This window comes from Salvelinus alpinus, chromosome 2, assembly GCF_045679555.1.
Source record: "Salvelinus alpinus chromosome 2, SLU_Salpinus.1, whole genome shotgun sequence".
Taxonomy (NCBI): Eukaryota; Metazoa; Chordata; class Actinopteri; order Salmoniformes; family Salmonidae; genus Salvelinus; species Salvelinus alpinus.
The window spans coordinates 41,881,951-41,899,060 of NC_092087.1; the positions used below are offsets into that span (position 1 = coordinate 41,881,951).

The 17,110-nt window shown below is 41.1% G+C and overlaps 2 protein-coding genes across 3 annotated transcripts; one reads left to right on the forward strand and one right to left on the reverse strand.

Annotated features, from left to right (window-relative positions):
• The first annotated feature begins 16 nt into the window (after nt 1–16).
• LOC139562041 (repressor of RNA polymerase III transcription MAF1 homolog) lies at nt 17–8,458 on the forward strand. Of its 2 annotated transcripts, none has more exons than XM_071379380.1 (7): nt 17–272; nt 1,094–1,222; nt 3,736–3,904; nt 4,310–4,431; nt 5,132–5,251; nt 5,902–5,994; nt 6,190–7,997. In XM_071379380.1, exons 1-7 carry the CDS (start codon nt 160–162, stop codon nt 6,212–6,214), a joined length of 771 nt encoding a protein of 256 aa, XP_071235481.1. In that variant the 5' UTR covers nt 17–159; the 3' UTR covers nt 6,215–7,997. The 2 variants fall into 2 exon arrangements, with proteins under 2 accessions (XP_071235481.1, XP_071235482.1); XM_071379381.1 differs by having other exon boundaries at nt 29–890; nt 6,190–8,458.
• A 3,832-nt stretch (nt 8,459–12,290) lies between these two features.
• LOC139562025 (tribbles homolog 2-like) lies at nt 12,291–15,821 on the reverse strand. Its single transcript, XM_071379379.1, has 4 exons — nt 14,953–15,821; nt 13,807–14,109; nt 13,212–13,504; nt 12,291–12,769 (listed from the first exon to the last, which is right to left on the reverse strand). Exons 2-4 carry the CDS (start codon nt 14,107–14,109, stop codon nt 12,310–12,312), a joined length of 1,056 nt encoding a protein of 351 aa, XP_071235480.1. The 5' UTR covers nt 14,953–15,821; the 3' UTR covers nt 12,291–12,309.
• Nucleotides 15,822–17,110: the final 1,289 nt, after the last annotated feature.

Genomic DNA, 17,110 nt, shown 5'->3' on the forward strand with positions numbered 1-17,110 from the left:
GAAGGGCTTGTAGGGAAGAAGGAAGTGCAGTTACACTGAGGAAGGATCAAAACAACCAAATTGTTTTGCTGTTTTAATAGACAAATTCAGGTGCATATCGAATGCGAAAGGCTTCGAGAAGCCTGGGATTTCTCTTTAAGTTCTGATACAAAAGCTGGGATGAAGATTTTTGTATCTAATTTCAGTTTATTTAATGGCAGGTATTGGAAATTTCACAGTAAAAAGGAAGACATTTTTATCAGAAATATAAGTGCCTTAAGCCATCGACAAAGGTATTTACATCATCCGTAAATGAATCGTGCAATATTGAATTTAAAGTGTGTGATTGAAATTGGTTACTTTGGTGTTGAATTAAGCGAGCGCAAGATACACCGAACTGTTTTGCGCGCGCGAGCTGAGGATCTTCATTCTCCACGGCCCGTTGTCTCGGAGGTATTAAATGCAAGGCAAGCTTTGTTGCAGGATTAGCAAAATGGCTAGCTCCATTAGCTAGGCAGCTTGATAGGCCTGAAAAGTTTATGCGTTCGCTGTTTTTTTGAACGACACATTTGACCGAGTTTTTTTGTTGTGGGCCAGTGCATAGCTAATTGTTAGCCTAACTAAATTAGTACGACCATTGTTGAATATCTAACTAAAGTGTACAAAGCAAGACAGGGGTGTAAAGACAAGTGTAATTTTGTTTATCAGAATTGATGACCTGCCCTCCTGGTGGTGACAAATAGCAGTGTGGTATTCAAGCCTAGGTGCTAAACAAGGGATGAGTGCATTTTAAACAATTTATATTTTGCATAAGAAAACAAACTCAAGATGAAACTCTTGGAAAATTCAAGTTTTGAAGCCATAAACACCAGACTCACCATTGAAATGGGGGACTGTCAGATAATAGGAAGGTAAGTTCTCAACACTTCAGTAGTGCCACCAACCCATTTGGTATGTAGACCTAGAAATGGGAAAACATTTGCACAGAATTTAACAGACCTAAAACAACTTAACTTTGTTACACAGGAAGTCGATTTTCACAACCACATCATTTGCTTAAGTAGATGCATGATGTGATGAACCGTTCTTTGTTTTGCACTGTGTCTTTCCTCAGGATCGAAAGCTACTCTTGCAAGATGGCAGGCGAGGATAAGCAGATGTTCAAACAGTTCTGCCAGGAGGGACTGCCTCATGTCCTGGAAGCCCTGTCCCCTCCACAGTCCTCAGGAATCAGCCCCAGCAAGTAAGACTACAGATCTGCAGAAAAACATTGTTTTGAGGTCAAGAAGCAGCAGTAGTAGTAGTATGCAAATCAGAGAGCTAAATGAACAGCTCTTTCACTGAGGTGATTCGGTTCCAGACGTTCACCGAAAAGATCCCTTCAAAAAGAGCCGTTCGTTCGCGAACGACCCATCACTAGTTGTTATCAGACCTCATGCTCCGATACCGCCTGCCTGACGGTAAGGGAGAGAACAGCTTGTGTATGGGGTCCTTGATGATGTTGCGTGCCTTCCTCAGGCACCGTTTCGAGTAGATGTCCTGGATGGGTGGGAGCACGGTCCCAGTGATTTACTGGGCCGTCTTCACCACCCGGTCAGGATGCTCTCGATGGTGCAGCGGTAGTATTTGGAGAGGCCCCGGGGCAGCATGCTGATTTTCTTCAGCCGCCTTAGGAAGTAGAGATCTATTCAGTACTTGGGAGAAATGGTCAGTGTTTTTCAGATAAATGTAACTAATGCATGTAGAGTTCACACACACTTTAAAGTAGATGTATAATATAGTGATTAGAGGTCGACCGATTATGATTTTTCAATGCCGATACCGATTATTGGAGGACCAAAAAAAGCCGATACCGATAATCGGCCGATATAGAAAATAAATAATAATAATACATTTATTTTTGTAATAATGACAATTACAACAATACTGAATGAACACTTATTTTAACTTAATATAATACATCAATAAAATCAATTTAGCCTCAAATAAATAATGTCACATGTTCAATTTGGTTTAAATAATGCAAAAACAAAGTGTTGGAGAAGAAAGTAAAAGTGCAATATGTGCCATGTAAGAAAGCTAACGTTTAAGTTCCTTGCTCAGAACATGAGAACATATGAAAGCTGGTGGTTCCTTTTAACATGAGTCTTCAATATTCCCAGGTAAGAAGTTTTAGGTTGTAGTCATTATAGGAATTATAGGACTATTTCTCTCTATACCATTTGTATTTCATATACCTTTGACTGTTGGATGTTCTTATAGGCACTTTAGTATTGCCAGTGTAACAGTATAGCTTCCATCCCTCTCCTTGCCGCTACCTGGGCTCGAACCAGGAACACAACGACAACAGCCACCCTCGAAGCAGCGTTACCCATGCAGAGCAAGGGGAACAACTACTCCAAGTCTCAGAGCGAGTGACGTTTGAATCGCTATTAGCGCGCACCCTGCTAACTAGCTAGCCATTTCACATCGGTTACACCAGCCTAATCTCGGGAGTTGATAGGCTTGAAGTCATAAACAGCGCAACGCTTGAAGCATTGCGAAGAGCTGCTGGCGAAGCGCACGAAAGTGCTGTTTCAATGAATGCTTACGAGCCTGCTGGTGCCTACCATCACTCAGTCAGACTGCTCTATCAAATCATAGACTTAATTATAACATAATAACACACAGAAATAAGAGCCTTAATATGGTCGAATCCGGAAACTATCATCTCGAAAACAAAACGTTTATTCTTTCAGTGAAATACGGAACCGTTCCGTATTTTATCTAACGGGTGGCATCCATAAGTCGAAATATTCCTGTTACATTGCACAACCTTCAATGTTATGTCATAATTACGTAAAATTCTGGCAAATTAGTTCGCAATGAGCCAGGCGGCCCAAACTGTTGCATATACTCTGACTCTGCGTGCAATGAACGCAAGAGAAGTGACACAATTTCACCTGGTTAATATTGCCTGCGAACCTGGATTTCTTTTAGCTAAATATGCAGGTTTAAAAATATATACTTCTGTGTATTGATTTTAAGAAAGGCATTGATGTTTATGCTTAGGTACACGTTGGAGCAACGACAGTCCTTTTTCGCGAATGCGCACTGCATCGATTATATGCAACGCAGAACACTCTAGATAAACTAGTAATATCATCAACCATGTGTAGTTATAACTAGTGATTATGATTGATTGATTGTTTTTTATAAGATACATTTAATGCTAGCTAGCAACTTACCTTGGTTTCTTACTGCATTCGCGTAACAGGCGGGCTCCTTGTGAGGCAGGTGGTTAGAGCGTTGGACTAGTTAACCGTAAGGTTGCAAGATTCAATCCCTGAGCTGACAAGGTACAAATCTGTCATTCTGCCCCTGAACAAGGCAGTTAACCCCCCGTTCCTAGGCCGTCATTGAAAATAAGAATGTGTTCTTAACTGACTTGCCTAGTTAAATAAAGGTGTAAAAAAATAAAAAATAAATCTGCGTCCAAAATTACCGACTTCCAATTGTTATGAAAACTTGAAATCGGCCCTAATTAATCGGCCATTCCGATTAATCGGTCGACCTCTAATAGTGATAGTGAATTGAATGTGTTTAGTCATTACACTTCTATCTGTATTCTGTAATGCTCATGGCCTGGTCACTTGAAGACCTAGAAGAATCCATTAGTTCCTGTCAAGCAGACAGTTGAAATGACAAGTATTCACAAGTGTGCACTGAACATCTTCATAACACTAACTAGGGTGTGGTTTTGTGCTGTGGTTTTAGGTTGAGCCAGAGTCAGAGTGGAGACGAGGGGGAGGGGCCTCTCTCTGACAAGTGCAGCAGGAAGACCCTCTTCTACCTGATTGCCACCCTCAACGAATCCTTCCGCCCCGACTATGACTTCAGCCGCACCAAGAGCCACGACTTCAGCAGAGAGCCCAGCATAAACTGGGTGAGGATTTAATATCTCCTACCTACACAACTGTGCCCTGTACCTGCCTCACGTTGCTGGTAGGAATTGCTTACACCAGAACCAGCGTATTCTGATGGTTTTGCGTCGTGGCTTTCACTACACAGTAGCTGGAGTTGATTGGGCTTGACGTGCCGAGGCAGCTTGTACACGACCCAAAGCCTGTCTGGTCTCATGTGGTATGAGACTGTAATCCATTACCTGGAGGACAAAAGGCTTGGGAAGGGGACTAACAGATCAACTCCAAAATGAAAAGTACAACACACTGTGCTTGAATCTATTAGTTGATGTCTAGACATGGTCAGTGTTGGCTAAATCCTAACAGGGCCTGATATACACGAAAGTTCTGTGTTTGTATGGCATTATTAACGCAGTGTATGATGTTAGGTGTTCAATGCGGTGAACAGCAGTCTGTCGGCGGCGGCTGGGGAGGAGTACAGTCGGCTACAGCCCCAGCTGTGGGAGGCCATCGACACAGAGATCTGCCTGTCGGAGTGTGACATCTACAGGTGAGCAATGCCATTTTTTCTTAAAGGTAGAGAGGGTATGTGTGGTAGATAGCGGGTATTTGTGGTCTGGAGTTTGCAGCGCTATCACTACACCAGACTCCGGCACGAGCACCGCCACCTTTAAACATATGCGAGGAGACATACCGGTAACTGACAAAATAAAGGAAACACCAACATAGTGTCTTAATAGGGCATTGTGCCACCACGAGGCAGAACAGCTTCAAAACACCTTTGCATAGATTCTACAAGTGTCTGGAACTCTATTGGAGGGATGCCACATCATTCTTCCACAAGAAATTCCAAATTTTGTTGTTTTGTTGATGGTGGTAGAAAACACTGTCTCAAGCGCCGCTCCAGAGTCTCCCATAAGTGGTCAATTGGGTTGAGATCTGGTGACTGAGACAGACACCCTTTAAACCCCCTATGCTCCTTTGAGACCCCTCTGTCAAAGTCACTGAGGTCTTTTCTTCTAGCAATGGTAGCCAAAATAATGGGCAACTGGGCATTTTTATACATCAACTTAAGCATGATGGGATGTTAATTCCTTAATTAACTCAGGAACCACACCTGTGTGGAAGCACCTGCTTTCAAAAATACTTTGTATAGTCATTTACTCAAGGGTTTGCTTTATTTTGGTAGTTACCTGTACATGTCATTTGTAAACCAGAATGTAAAGGCCATTTTGTTTTGGATGTTGCAGCTACAACCCAGACCTGGACTCTGACCCGTATGGAGAGGTGGGCAACATGTGGTCCTTCAACTACTTCTTCTACAACACGAGGCTGAAGAGGATCGTCTTCTTCACATGCCGCTCGGTCAGGTAAGACTGAAGACTGCAAAACACATCATTATTACAGTTTTGTGCTCTGTATTGAAAGTCCTAAATTTTAATCATCTTGATTGATGTGCACAGTTCTTTGGGGTTGTATTAAAAATGGACTAATTAACAAAATATGAATGTATTATTTTTGAGTGACCATTACCTTTAACTTCTCATGTCCATTTGACGTGACAGTTGTCTGGGTATGGTATTCTTTTATCTGAGTGGAAATCATCTGTTTACGATCTGAACGTGGTTGGTCAAAGACAATATAACTGCATACTGGCAATACGATCAACAAAATAAATACTTATCTTTTGCTCAAAGGTCAATGCATGGATAAATATCCTTGGCAGTCAGTCAACATAGCAAAAGAACCAGGGAAGGGATAGAAATTAAGCTAGCCCGCTAGCCTGAGGCTAGTACTTTTCAGACTGGGCTGTTAGAAACTAACCCGGCAGTGATATTTTGTCTTTTCAAACATCGCATGGCACAGATTTTGGACCCGAATGTTACCTGGACCATTAGAAATCTGTCTACTACTCCGACTGGCGAATGCCCAAAATACTTCTATTCCATCCCTGAAAGAATTTCTTATACATTGAAATGGTCTGTGGTGAGCAACATTTGATTTTGTCTCCGCGTGTTAGTTTATTCATGGCCCCACGGGACTCTGGCATTGGCAACGAACTGGACCTGGAGCTGGATGAAGATTGTTATGATGAGAACATGGATGAAGAGAGGTGAGGAGGACACACTGCCTGCATTCTTCACAGAAAGGTTTCCCCAAATAGAAAAATAGAAAATGTGATTGGTATGGAAAACATAGAGAATGAAACTGTTTTACAGTCTTTATGTTGAATTAGTACTGTTCGTGGATGCATCGTTTGGGGCGGTCTAATCTTCTAATCTGAACCATGTATTTCTTCTCTCGGTAGGTATGGTGCCCTGTGTGCCCAGTGACGCGCCAGTCCCATTCTCATGCAGGAGCAGACAGCATACTTGGATGTCTGTCTGTACCCACGTCGCCACCATTTTTCTTACAATCTTAAACTTATTCGGGTTGGGATTTTATTTCAATTTTTTTCTAATTCATTTGTTTGGTGGACCTCATGTTTTACTGAAGTCAGACTGTGAGCTTGGAGCTCTGTTACTCGGTTACTTTATTTGTGTCTCGTTTTAGTTTTCCATTGCTATGTTCTCATTACCTTGTTTATCTGAAGCAAAAGCTTTTATGTTTGGCGTGTGTTGTTTGACCTGGTATTGGAGCAAGTTCTGGCACTCATTAATTTGCAACATATTTCACATTCTCTATGCTGTTGTTGGTAAACACAATTTGTGAATTTTATGATCATGTTCTGTTTTTCAAGCTTTACCGTTCCAAAGTGTGGGCTGTTGTAGAACCAAATTGACTCAACTTAGGTTTAGGATCATTCTCAGACTGCATGCTTGAGGGCATGTTTGAACACAAGGGGGCATACTCAACTTAGCTGATGGAAAACTCACATACCAGCTTGAATCAGTCTGCCTCTTGGATATGTTATGCCTTCCATACCAATGCTACTCAAATCTACAATGTTTTTATTTATTTAGCGACAGGACTTAGTGCAGTCTATAGTTTTATTGGTCAAGCCAGCAAATACAGTTCTTCTGGATCGCTGTTCCAAAAGTACTCCAGAATCTAGTTCTGATTCTCAATTCTATGATGTTTTAAGGACAAGTGTGACGTGTGAATTCTCACACCAAATACAAACTCTGCCTGTAGAGTGTACTGTTTGAACCTAATTTACATATCTTGTATTTTAATAACTTTAAAAGTATTTTTAGGTATTGCTTTAGTTGAACAGTTTTTAGTTTGTCTGAAGAGTTTATGATAGCAGAAGTCTAGCTATAGAGCAGTTTTCATTTAGTCCAACTGTTGCTCTCCCACCGTATGTTGTGTTTTGAAATGTCATTTTAGACTTATAGTTTCAAAACAAATCTAGCCGTGATGCCTATCGTCCAACTTTCCTTATCAAATGACGCATGATGGAAATGTACTTAATATAGAATAATGCATTTGTGATTAATGGGAGGACTGAAGGCTACCTATTTAGGGCTAGTAGTGTGAGTGGTTGGTTAGCTGGATATCGATCCTCACAGCTACTGTATCAGTATTGTGTTTGTCCTACTGAATACCAGCTGGACAGTGTTACTGTAACAGATGTAGGATATTAATTTGATCACCCTGTTGCAGGTGAACTTTCCTGCAATGCAGGACATTTTAAACTTGTAGTGTACTTAAGGTTTAAAAAGTAATTTCCACGTTGAAATTTTAGACTGGATTTTCCCTTACAAAACATGTCAATTAATTATAATTCACATTTCCTGTTGCTGCAGAATTATTTTCCTGCTGGAGCAAACGGGTTCAAATTAAGATCCTACATCTGTATGTGGCATAAGTCTTGCTCTTGGCTGTTTTTGTTCAAGTAAAATGTGACAAAGACTCGTCCTTTGTACTTCGGGTACATAATAGTAGAAATATACAGGTGGGTATTCTAAAGTTGCATCCAGTCCCTTCTATGTGATGTATATCTATCTGCCTCTAGTGTAGAACATGCTCCCTAGAGATGTTACTGCAAACCTGTCCTGAATTTACTCAGATATTGATTTCAAATGTCAACAACATCCAAAGTGATCAGCGTATTAGCTTTAGACATACATACTTTGTGCAGGTAGATATGGATACAGTACATATTTCCTTGTTGATTGTCTTATTCTTTGTCTACTTAACAGAGGTTTTAGACGTACTGTACATTACCAGTCAAAAGTTTGGACACACCTGCTCATTCAAGGGTTTTTCTTTATTTTTACTATTTTCTACATTGTAGAATAATAGTGAAGACATCAAAACTATGAAATAGCACATGTGAAACCATGTAGAAACCAACAAAGTGTTAAACAAATCAAAATATATTTGAGATTCTTCAAAGTAGCCACCCATTGCCTTGATGCCGCTTGGCCATCGCTCATCCATATATTTATATGTACGTATTCTTATTCCATCCCTTTACATTTGTGTGTATGAAGTAGTTGTTGTGGAATTGTTAGATTACTTGTTAGATATTACTGCACTGTTGGCACTAGAAGCACAAGCATTTCGCTACACTCACATTAACATCTGCTAGCCATGTGTATGCGACCAATAAAATGTTATTTGAATTTGAAGACAGCTTTGCACACACTTGGCATTCTCTCAACCATCTTCATGGGGTAGTCACCTGGAATGCATTTCAATTAACAGGTGTGCCTTGTTAAAAGTACATTTGTGGAATTTCTTTCCTTATTGCGTTTGAGCCAATCAGTTGTGTTGTGACAAGGTAGGGGCGGTATACAGAAGATAGCCCTATTTGGTAAAAGACCAAGTCCATGTGATGGCAAGAACAGCTCAAATAAGCAAAGAGATACAACAGTCCATCATGACTTTAAGACATGAAGGTACGTCAATCCGGAACATTTCAAGTACTTTGAAAGTTTCTTCGAGTGCAGTTGCCAAAACCATCAAGCACTATGATGATGAAACAGGCTCTCGTGAGGACCGCCACAGGAAAGGAAGACCCAGAGTTACCTCTGTTGCACCTCAGATTGCAGCCCAAATAAATGCTTCACAGAGTTCAAGTAACAGACACATCTCAATATCAACTGTTCAGAGCAGACTGAGTGAATCAGGCCTTCATGGCCGAATTGCTGCAAAGAAACCACTACTAAAGGACATTAAATAATAAGAGACTTGCTTGGGTCAACAAACACGAGCAATGGACATTAGACGGGTGGAAATCTGTCCTTTGGTCTGATGAGTCCACATTCAAGATTTTTGGTTCCAACTGCTGTGTCTTTGTGAGATGCAGAATAGGTGAACAGATGGTCTCTGCATGTGTGGTTCCCACTGTGAAACATGGAGGAGGTAGGTGTGGGGTGCTTTGCTGGTGACACTGTTGGTGATTTATTTAGAATTCAAGGCACACTTAACCAGCATGGCTACCACAACATTCTGCAGCGATACCCAATCCCATCTGGTTTGCCCTTAGTCCCACTATCATTTGTTTTTCAACAGGACAATGGCCCAACACACCTCCAGGCTGTGTAAGGGCTATTTGACCAAGAAGGAGAGTGATGGTGCTGCATCAGATAACCTGGCCTCCACAATCACCTGACCTCAACCCAATTGAGATGGTTTGGGATGAGTTGGACCGCAGAGTGAAGGAAAAGCAACCAACAAGTGCTCAGTATATGTGGGAACTCCTTTAAGACAGTTGGAAAAGCATTCCTCATGAAGCTAGTTGAGAGAATGCCAAGAGTGTGCAAAGCTATCATCAAGGCAAAGGGTGGCTACTTTTGAAGAATCTCAAATATATTTAGATTTGTTTAACACTTTTTTTGGTTACTACATGATACCATATGTTATTTCATATTTTTTATGTCTTAACTATTATTCTACAATGTAGAAAATAGTAAAAATAAAGAAAAACCCTTGTAGCTGTTTCCAAACGTTTGACTGGTACTGTACATGTCACTGTTGATTTGTTGTGATCAGTTTGGCCCATGTGTGGTAACCAGGTGGTTGTCATGGTAAGGACAGGCAAGCTTTTTTTCTGACTTCCTGATGATATGGTCCAATTACATACTAAGAAGCAAGATAATATTATTGCTAAAGAAGGCTAATGCTTTTGTATCAGAGCCACATTTATTTTAGTCTGTGTTAAAGACCAGGATATATTATCTGTCAAAACATTTGGTTTTAAATTCCCATCGCAAGGTTGACCTATTTAATACATTGCAGATGAGTTGAATTTTCTTTCTGGCACCTTTTAAAGACCTCATACTTGTTTTTTTTCTCAACTTGTATCATTTGTCACCAACTCACCATGTACAACAAAGGTCTTGACTAAAACATGTTTTTATAACACTGATTTAAATAATGTAGATGTGTTATTCTCTTGACAAACTCAGGTGAGTGTTTTTCTTTCAATATCGGTGTAATCCAACCAGTACAAGACTTGGAATGAGGCTAGGTAGTGCATCATTACTATTGTCAGCCATAGCAGAAACCCGACAATCTTTACTATTAAGTATGAATTGTTCATAACCTCGGTCCTTGCACGTTACATCCTGGTATTAGTCCAAGCTGAATCAAGGCGTGCTTATAGTTAAATAATTTCTTGATTCCTGCAATAATTTTTCTGACCCTGAAAATAGAGATTGTGTAATGAAGTGTTACAACCATCTCTGACAAAGTTTGGTCTTATCGCAAAAAAAGCTGATTTGCAAACAGTCAGTTCAAGGATTTATTTTTACTGGCAACAAATACTTGTTCACAAAAGTACATCCACCATACCAACATCAGAAAAAGTGTGTACTTTTCTTACAAAAAAGTATTTACAAAGTCACAATAAGAGCTGTGGCTTAGTGTAGGATCTTAGATCTATTTAGGGTCAGCGAACTGCATGCAGGCATCATCACGAATAACACACAGTACTGTGTAATGTATGTGATGCCTTTGTTTCTTCAGGTCAACAGATACTAACACGATTTCACCATTACATGGGTATTCAAGATGTTTAAAGTACACTACAGCACTGTATTCTTCAGGATCTAACCCACTGCACTATATACTTCTACAGACATTAACTCACACCTGAGGTAATGACTACACTTGTCTAGGGATCTAGTACACCATGCTAACTCTGACATACATTCGTCAGAAAACATACAAACCGAGGCGAACGATTACTGAATCACAGATGACTAAAACTATCGGCACACCATAAGTGATGATTGAGGGTAGCCTAGTGCTGCGTTCATAACCAAGTGGGAAGGTGGTAATTACCAGTTGTCAAGTTGTAAATGCTGAGTTGGGTAATGTCCAACAAGTTGTCAACAACTAAAAGCACAGCTATCATGCTTGTGAACAAAGTGTTCAAAAACTATATTAATAGATTGCTTTTTATAAATGTTTTGTTCCATTTAACTGCTGAAAATGCAGTTAAAGATAATTTCCTTAGTAGGTGACCTCAGATCAGCATGTAAGAGAAGTCTGAACTCCGGGGTGATAGACGAGTTTCCCACTAGTAATTACCAGTTGGAGGGGCGTTCAAGTGGATTTTTCCCAGTCGTATGTGGTAAATACCATCTTTCCACTTGGTTATGAATGCAGCATTAGTCTTTGGTAAAGCAAAACTCAACTCCTGATAGGGATATAGGGAGGTGGACTAAACGTAAACTGTGGTTATGAAAACAAGGCACTTCAACGGTTGGTAGGATCCATCGGTCACTGAAATATATAAACAGTAGGCCTACATAAAAAGGCACAAAACGTGCATCAAGTATTCCAGGATTTCATCAAGTTCGGAGGTATCAGGTATCAATCCTGTCAGATATAGATCTTCAATTTAGTGTTCCCAACAGAGTTGCTCAACAAAAAAAGTAAAATTACTGCCTTTTGTGAAGGGGAATACAGCTCGACAGACTGCTTCTATAGGGCATGTTATCTGAAGACTTTTCACCTGCTCTTCCCAGTGAGTCAACAAAACATTTATTGGTTAAAGCACAAAAGTTGGGTAGCTTTTGAAAAGCACCTTTCTTGATGTTACACTGCAGTGTGGGACTAACTGCATTGGACCCTACCTCAGAGGTAGGTGTACACGTTGCCAGGAGATACAGTATTTGGTAGTTACTGCTTTGTTGTCTGCAATGCCAACAGATGCTTCGACACAGAACTATGTTATACATTTGGTAACACTTCAGATTAACGGCCATGCATAACATGTTCATAACTTCTTCAAAAGCACAACTTCAACATATATACATGCTAATGTCTAACAGCAGGTTAACAACGCTGCAGTTATAGACATTTGCAATGCCTTATGACTATGATATGTTTCTTAAATGTCACCAAACATTTCAGGTAGGGAGAAAAAACCTGCATTACCAGTATTTCCTATATGGAGATTATGCCGCTGTACTTGCATCAGTAGGACAAAGTGGACGATGAAGGACAGAGGATATTTAACATTTTTATTCTAGAAACACATGTCGTCGGTGTAGCTGGGGACCACTTGGTCAGTGTAGTTCCTAGGATTGAGGTGCGTGTTGGGAGGTGTTGTGTTGTTGGAACAGTTCAGCCACGGGTGGAACAACAGCTCCGCGGCCTCCAGTCTCTCTGAGGGAGCTTTTCGCAGCATGCAGCACACCAGCGACTTGGCCTGCACTGAGAGTGACTCTGGCACTGTGAATGCCCCCCGGCGGATCTTACTGAAGAGCGCAGCAGGCTCCACGTCTTGGAAAGGGTAACGTCCCACCACCATGGTGTACAGCACCACACCCAGGCTCCACACGTCGGCAGCCTTCCCTGAGTAGGAGTGGCGCGAGTTGAGGATCTCAGGGCCCACGTAGGCTGGGCAGCCGTGCTTGTCCGTCAGAGAGTCATCGTCCCCATGGAGCAGACATGAGTCTTCCAGGTTCTGAAGAACAAGCTTGGTCCTAAGGAAAACCAGAGAGAGGTTGAGTCATCATAGTAATCAAACCCCCATGGTGGGACATCATGTTGTCTGCTTTGTGTGATTTACAGGTGGTGCACTGGGTCATATGCATGCATAATACAGTGGCTTACATAACTGCCAGGAATAACACTGGAGTTTACAGGGTTGGAGAAATTGCAGTCCTATATGACAGTTATGATGGCATGATTAAGGCATTATGAAGATCTTTAGAGTCATTTTAACAGTTACCCAACTAAAGGGCTTTCTTTAGCAGTGACATAATGGAAGTGAACATAGTCCACATATGCCTGGCCGTCTAAACATTCAGATGATGAATTTGGGCCAGGTCTCAGTCACTACTGTAAGGCAATCTAACCTGCAAACAGATGATCATGTTCCTCAGCTAAAACTCGATTAAGTTAAGAAAAGTGTCAACTACTAACCTCTGCTGGTCCACAAAGACAAACTTGCGCAGCTTGAGGTCACGCAGGACAACGCCGTGCTCGTGACAGTGGGCCACCGCCGCTGCCATCTGGCCGAAGAGACGGACCGCCTCCTCCTCCTGGAGCCGCTTGCACGTGCGCACGTAAGAGTGCATGTCACCGTAGTTATGCTGAAAGAAGACGTAGACGCTGCGCTCGCCCATCACCACCTCTGCGATGCGGCAGATGTTGTCGTGGGGCAGTAGGCGGGCGTAGGGGGCGATGAGCTCCTGGTACCGCCTCATAGAAAACACCTGGTAGAGGACATGGGGTAGAGTTAGGTTACAGTTCATAAGTTCATGGTCAAATTACAGACTGGACTACAGTACAGCTATGCATATTCTTTATCGCCTGAGGATAATGTACCCTTTCGAGTGTCAAAGAACACCATGTGTTCCTGTGCATATGACAAATAAGCTGAACTTGAACGGCACAAAAGGGATGTGTGTGCATAGGTCGATTTCAGGCACAGTATCAAGCAAGTACCGACAGTTGGGCGACTTCATTAAGCAAACAGTCACACCACTCTATCTGGTCATGTAGCTACAATACATACCTTGCAGGTGTACTCCTGCTCTGTGACCCTATGGATGGCCCTGTAAGTCTCTGTTCCCTCTGTGGGTTCAAGGAGGACGTAGGGCCCGATGCAGGACACACAGTGGTGGTCGGAGCCCACGGGACCCGGGCTGTGTCTCAGGGGCCTCAGGCATGGGGCCAGGCCGGGGGATGAGGGTGACAGGCTCAGTCGAGGACGCTTGCATTTTAGGGCCTCTGTGTAGTCCTGGGGGTCATCCAGCTCCAGCCGCTTCAGCCGCAGGGGACGAGTAGGCGCAGGGGCGGGAGAGATGTTCACACTCATCTGAAAGAGTCGCATGGGTTGTTTTAGTGGGTTTCATTGCAATATGTGTAGGACGTGCCTGAACCACATGGTAACCTGTAGGGCTATCCTAGTGGGTTGTATGATTCGTGTTTGATTGGATATGCTGATAACCACATTTCAAATGCACAGTGAAATAACTACCTATAAAAACTTACTGTGTGCAAATACTGTATTTTTTATTGCACATACAAAGCATAATTTACAATTTGGGGAACTTGGAGGAGACATGAATCATATCCACCATTAAACAGTGCTAAATAACAGGCTAAAAGTTATTGGATGACACCATGGAGCCTTGACTGATGAGCAATGTTGTCTGTCATATGCATTACTCAAATTACTGACGGTTTCTTTCGAAATGTGGCTAGTGAGTCAGTCATTCTCAGCCAGCCAAATGAAAAAAAAAGTTAAATACATGGACGACGTCATGATAAAAGTGACGTCAGGCTTCCCTTAGCTTGCGCCAAGGCCTGAAGTTTTACAAGTAAAATAACTATGATAAAGTTACATTATAACTAGAAGAGGTCACATGGGGGTCATGTTATAAGTCGAAATAAATATTTGTTGAACCAGGTAAAACTGGTCAGACCGGCGAGCAATTCTGAGAAATAGAGCGACCTCGGGATACTTCACTGAGCGCGAAGAGTGGAAGGGAGAGTTGCACCATCACTTTCTAAAAGTTTAACATTGTTGTTTCACGACAACATACAAGTAAAAAATGTATGCATTTTCAATACATGTCGGGACTGCAAGCAACCCCTTCAACTGTATGATAAAAATATGGATACTGAGGTAGGGTGAAAATTGTGAACAAGTTCTTACCTTGGCAGTGGAAGACAAAGGGGTCAGCTTTCCAGAACAGAACAATGGTATGGTAACTCCAGCTTTTGGTGTAGTGCTTTGCTTGTCAAGAAACTCGAAATGTGCAGTAAACGTAGCAAAACCCTTGCTGTGTAGAGGAAACCAAATAATTTTGAGAGCTTCGGACAAAATACGTTTTTCTTCCTTCTAAAAGAAAGTGGTTCAAGGGAGTCTAACGTATTTACAGTTGCATGTGCAAATTATGTAACCATAAAATACGAGTTCAAATTAGCTTTCGTCGTTTGTTGTGCGGGATGTCTGTTCACATATCCAAAGCAAAATATGTATTAAAGTCCTTGACAAATTGAATAGGTTATTTTGCTTTGAAGAGAGGCGGCAACACTGGTGTCTACTGTTGTTGGTACAGATGCCTTTGTTCCATTCCCGGTGTGTAGCGACTTGTGTATCCAGTGTTTTCCTTGCGAAAAAGCCAGAGGCTTTTAGTAAAAAACCAGCAAAACTTTCTATAAATAGAGAAAATACACGTTTAAAGACTCTTGCACAATAATGAAGAAAGAGCGCCTACTTGTCCGAAGTAGTTATGGAAACTCGTGGACGCGTCCAGATAAATAATTGGTCATAGGGAAGAGTAAGCTACACGTCCCCTATTTGGTCAATTGCATAGTAAACCTTTAATTTCCAAATGGAGTCCCTAAAAAGTAGATTTCTAATCAGACGTGCCCCCACCGACTGATTGAGAATGGACTGGACAGCACATTGGCTTCAAATATCCTTTCTGTTACAGCAGTGAAGTTGGTGATGCGCGACTGAGCATGATTGCAACATCGTAGCTCCACCCCCTGGTCTGACGACATCAGCGAGGGAACATCGCAATAGTCACCCAGGCAGTTTACATCTATTGAATGGAACAAAAATTATCTTGCAATTTAAATCTGAAATTACAAGGTGTGCTGCAAGTCATTGATCATAAAGTAATTATGTTACACAATCCAGTTGAGGTGGAATACATCCAAATGTGCACTGACCAAATGAATTCAAAACGATTTAGTCTACATGCAAGAGTTGCATATATATATTTTTCTTATTTTTTTCCCAAAAGGACATTGGGCATGTTATTTAATAATATAAAACAAATTGTCACTATAAACCCAACCATATGTTGGACAGGGATTGCCACACCCCTGCTATGACTCAATAGCAATGATTGTATTGCACCATTCTTCACGATGCATGCTCTCTGGATGGCATGCACATGGGGATGGGTTAATATTAATCATGTATGTAAACCATGGATTGCTGATGCTATGTATTGACCAATGACAGGCTTTGAAGCCACTGGTCGGCCATATTGGCACTCCTCAGAGAAGCAGACCTAAATAGAAATTAATGGAATTCTACAGTATTTCAATTAAATGTTTCAAGGACAAAATGTATTTAAATATGTTTTGTTGTAGTGGGGACAGTAACATTAGTACATAAAAAAATATATACTTTAAGGAAAAGCTATATATATTTTTAAATTATTAATATATTGTTTTAGGTTTAGCTCACATAATATCATTTAAAAGTATGCATTAAGGTGTCTGTAATAGCATAAAAGTGGCAAAAACAAATGTAGAAATTAAATAAATGCATTTCTATAGCTTCCAAAATATTTTTTTACACCTGCCAAGATGGAGGCGCGGTGGCTTCAAAACAGATGGCCCTGTCAAGTCATCTTGTGTATATGTAAATCATTGGTTATTTTGGGTTAGAAAATATCTGTTTGATTGTTGTGGAAAAGTAGAGAAACTATGGAAAAGTAGAGAAATTGACTTTGAAAGTAGAAGTGTGTTGTCCTCACCATCTATGTTCAACACATTGCAAGTATCAGAAAAAAAGTGCCTAACATTGATTACAAAGCTAAACAAATTCAGTAGCCTGGAAATAAACTGGGCAAGGATCAAAAAACTTTTATCCGGCTATTGATACAACTTACGGCATGTGTCACATACACACGTATGTATGCCTCACTAACACACACATAGAGGACAGTTTCACATTATTAATGTCAATGAAACACATGGATCATTAGTCCTGCATAGGTAGCGTTTAATGGCCTGAGCTTGTGCTTGAGTTGCACAATGTTCCCTTCAAAGTCATGTCTTTGTGTGACCAA

Coding starts and splice junctions, on each gene's coding strand:
- LOC139562041 (XM_071379380.1), top strand. CDS start 160: ATGAAGATTTTTGTATCTAATTTCAGTTTATTTAATGGCAGGTATTGG. Junction 1,223..3,735: donor TCAGGAATCAGCCCCAGCAA/GTAAGACTACAG, acceptor CTGTGGTTTTAG/GTTGAGCCAGAGTCAGAGTG. Junction 4,432..5,131: donor TCGGAGTGTGACATCTACAG/GTGAGCAATGCC, acceptor TGGATGTTGCAG/CTACAACCCAGACCTGGACT.
- LOC139562025 (XM_071379379.1), bottom strand. CDS start 14,109: ATGAGTGTGAACATCTCTCCCGCCCCTGCGCCTACTCGTCCCCTGCGG. Junction 13,505..13,806: donor AGCAGGAGTACACCTGCAAG/GTATGTATTGTA, acceptor GTCCTCTACCAG/GTGTTTTCTATGAGGCGGTA. Junction 12,770..13,211: donor GTCTTTGTGGACCAGCAGAG/GTTAGTAGTTGA, acceptor GGTTTTCCTTAG/GACCAAGCTTGTTCTTCAGA.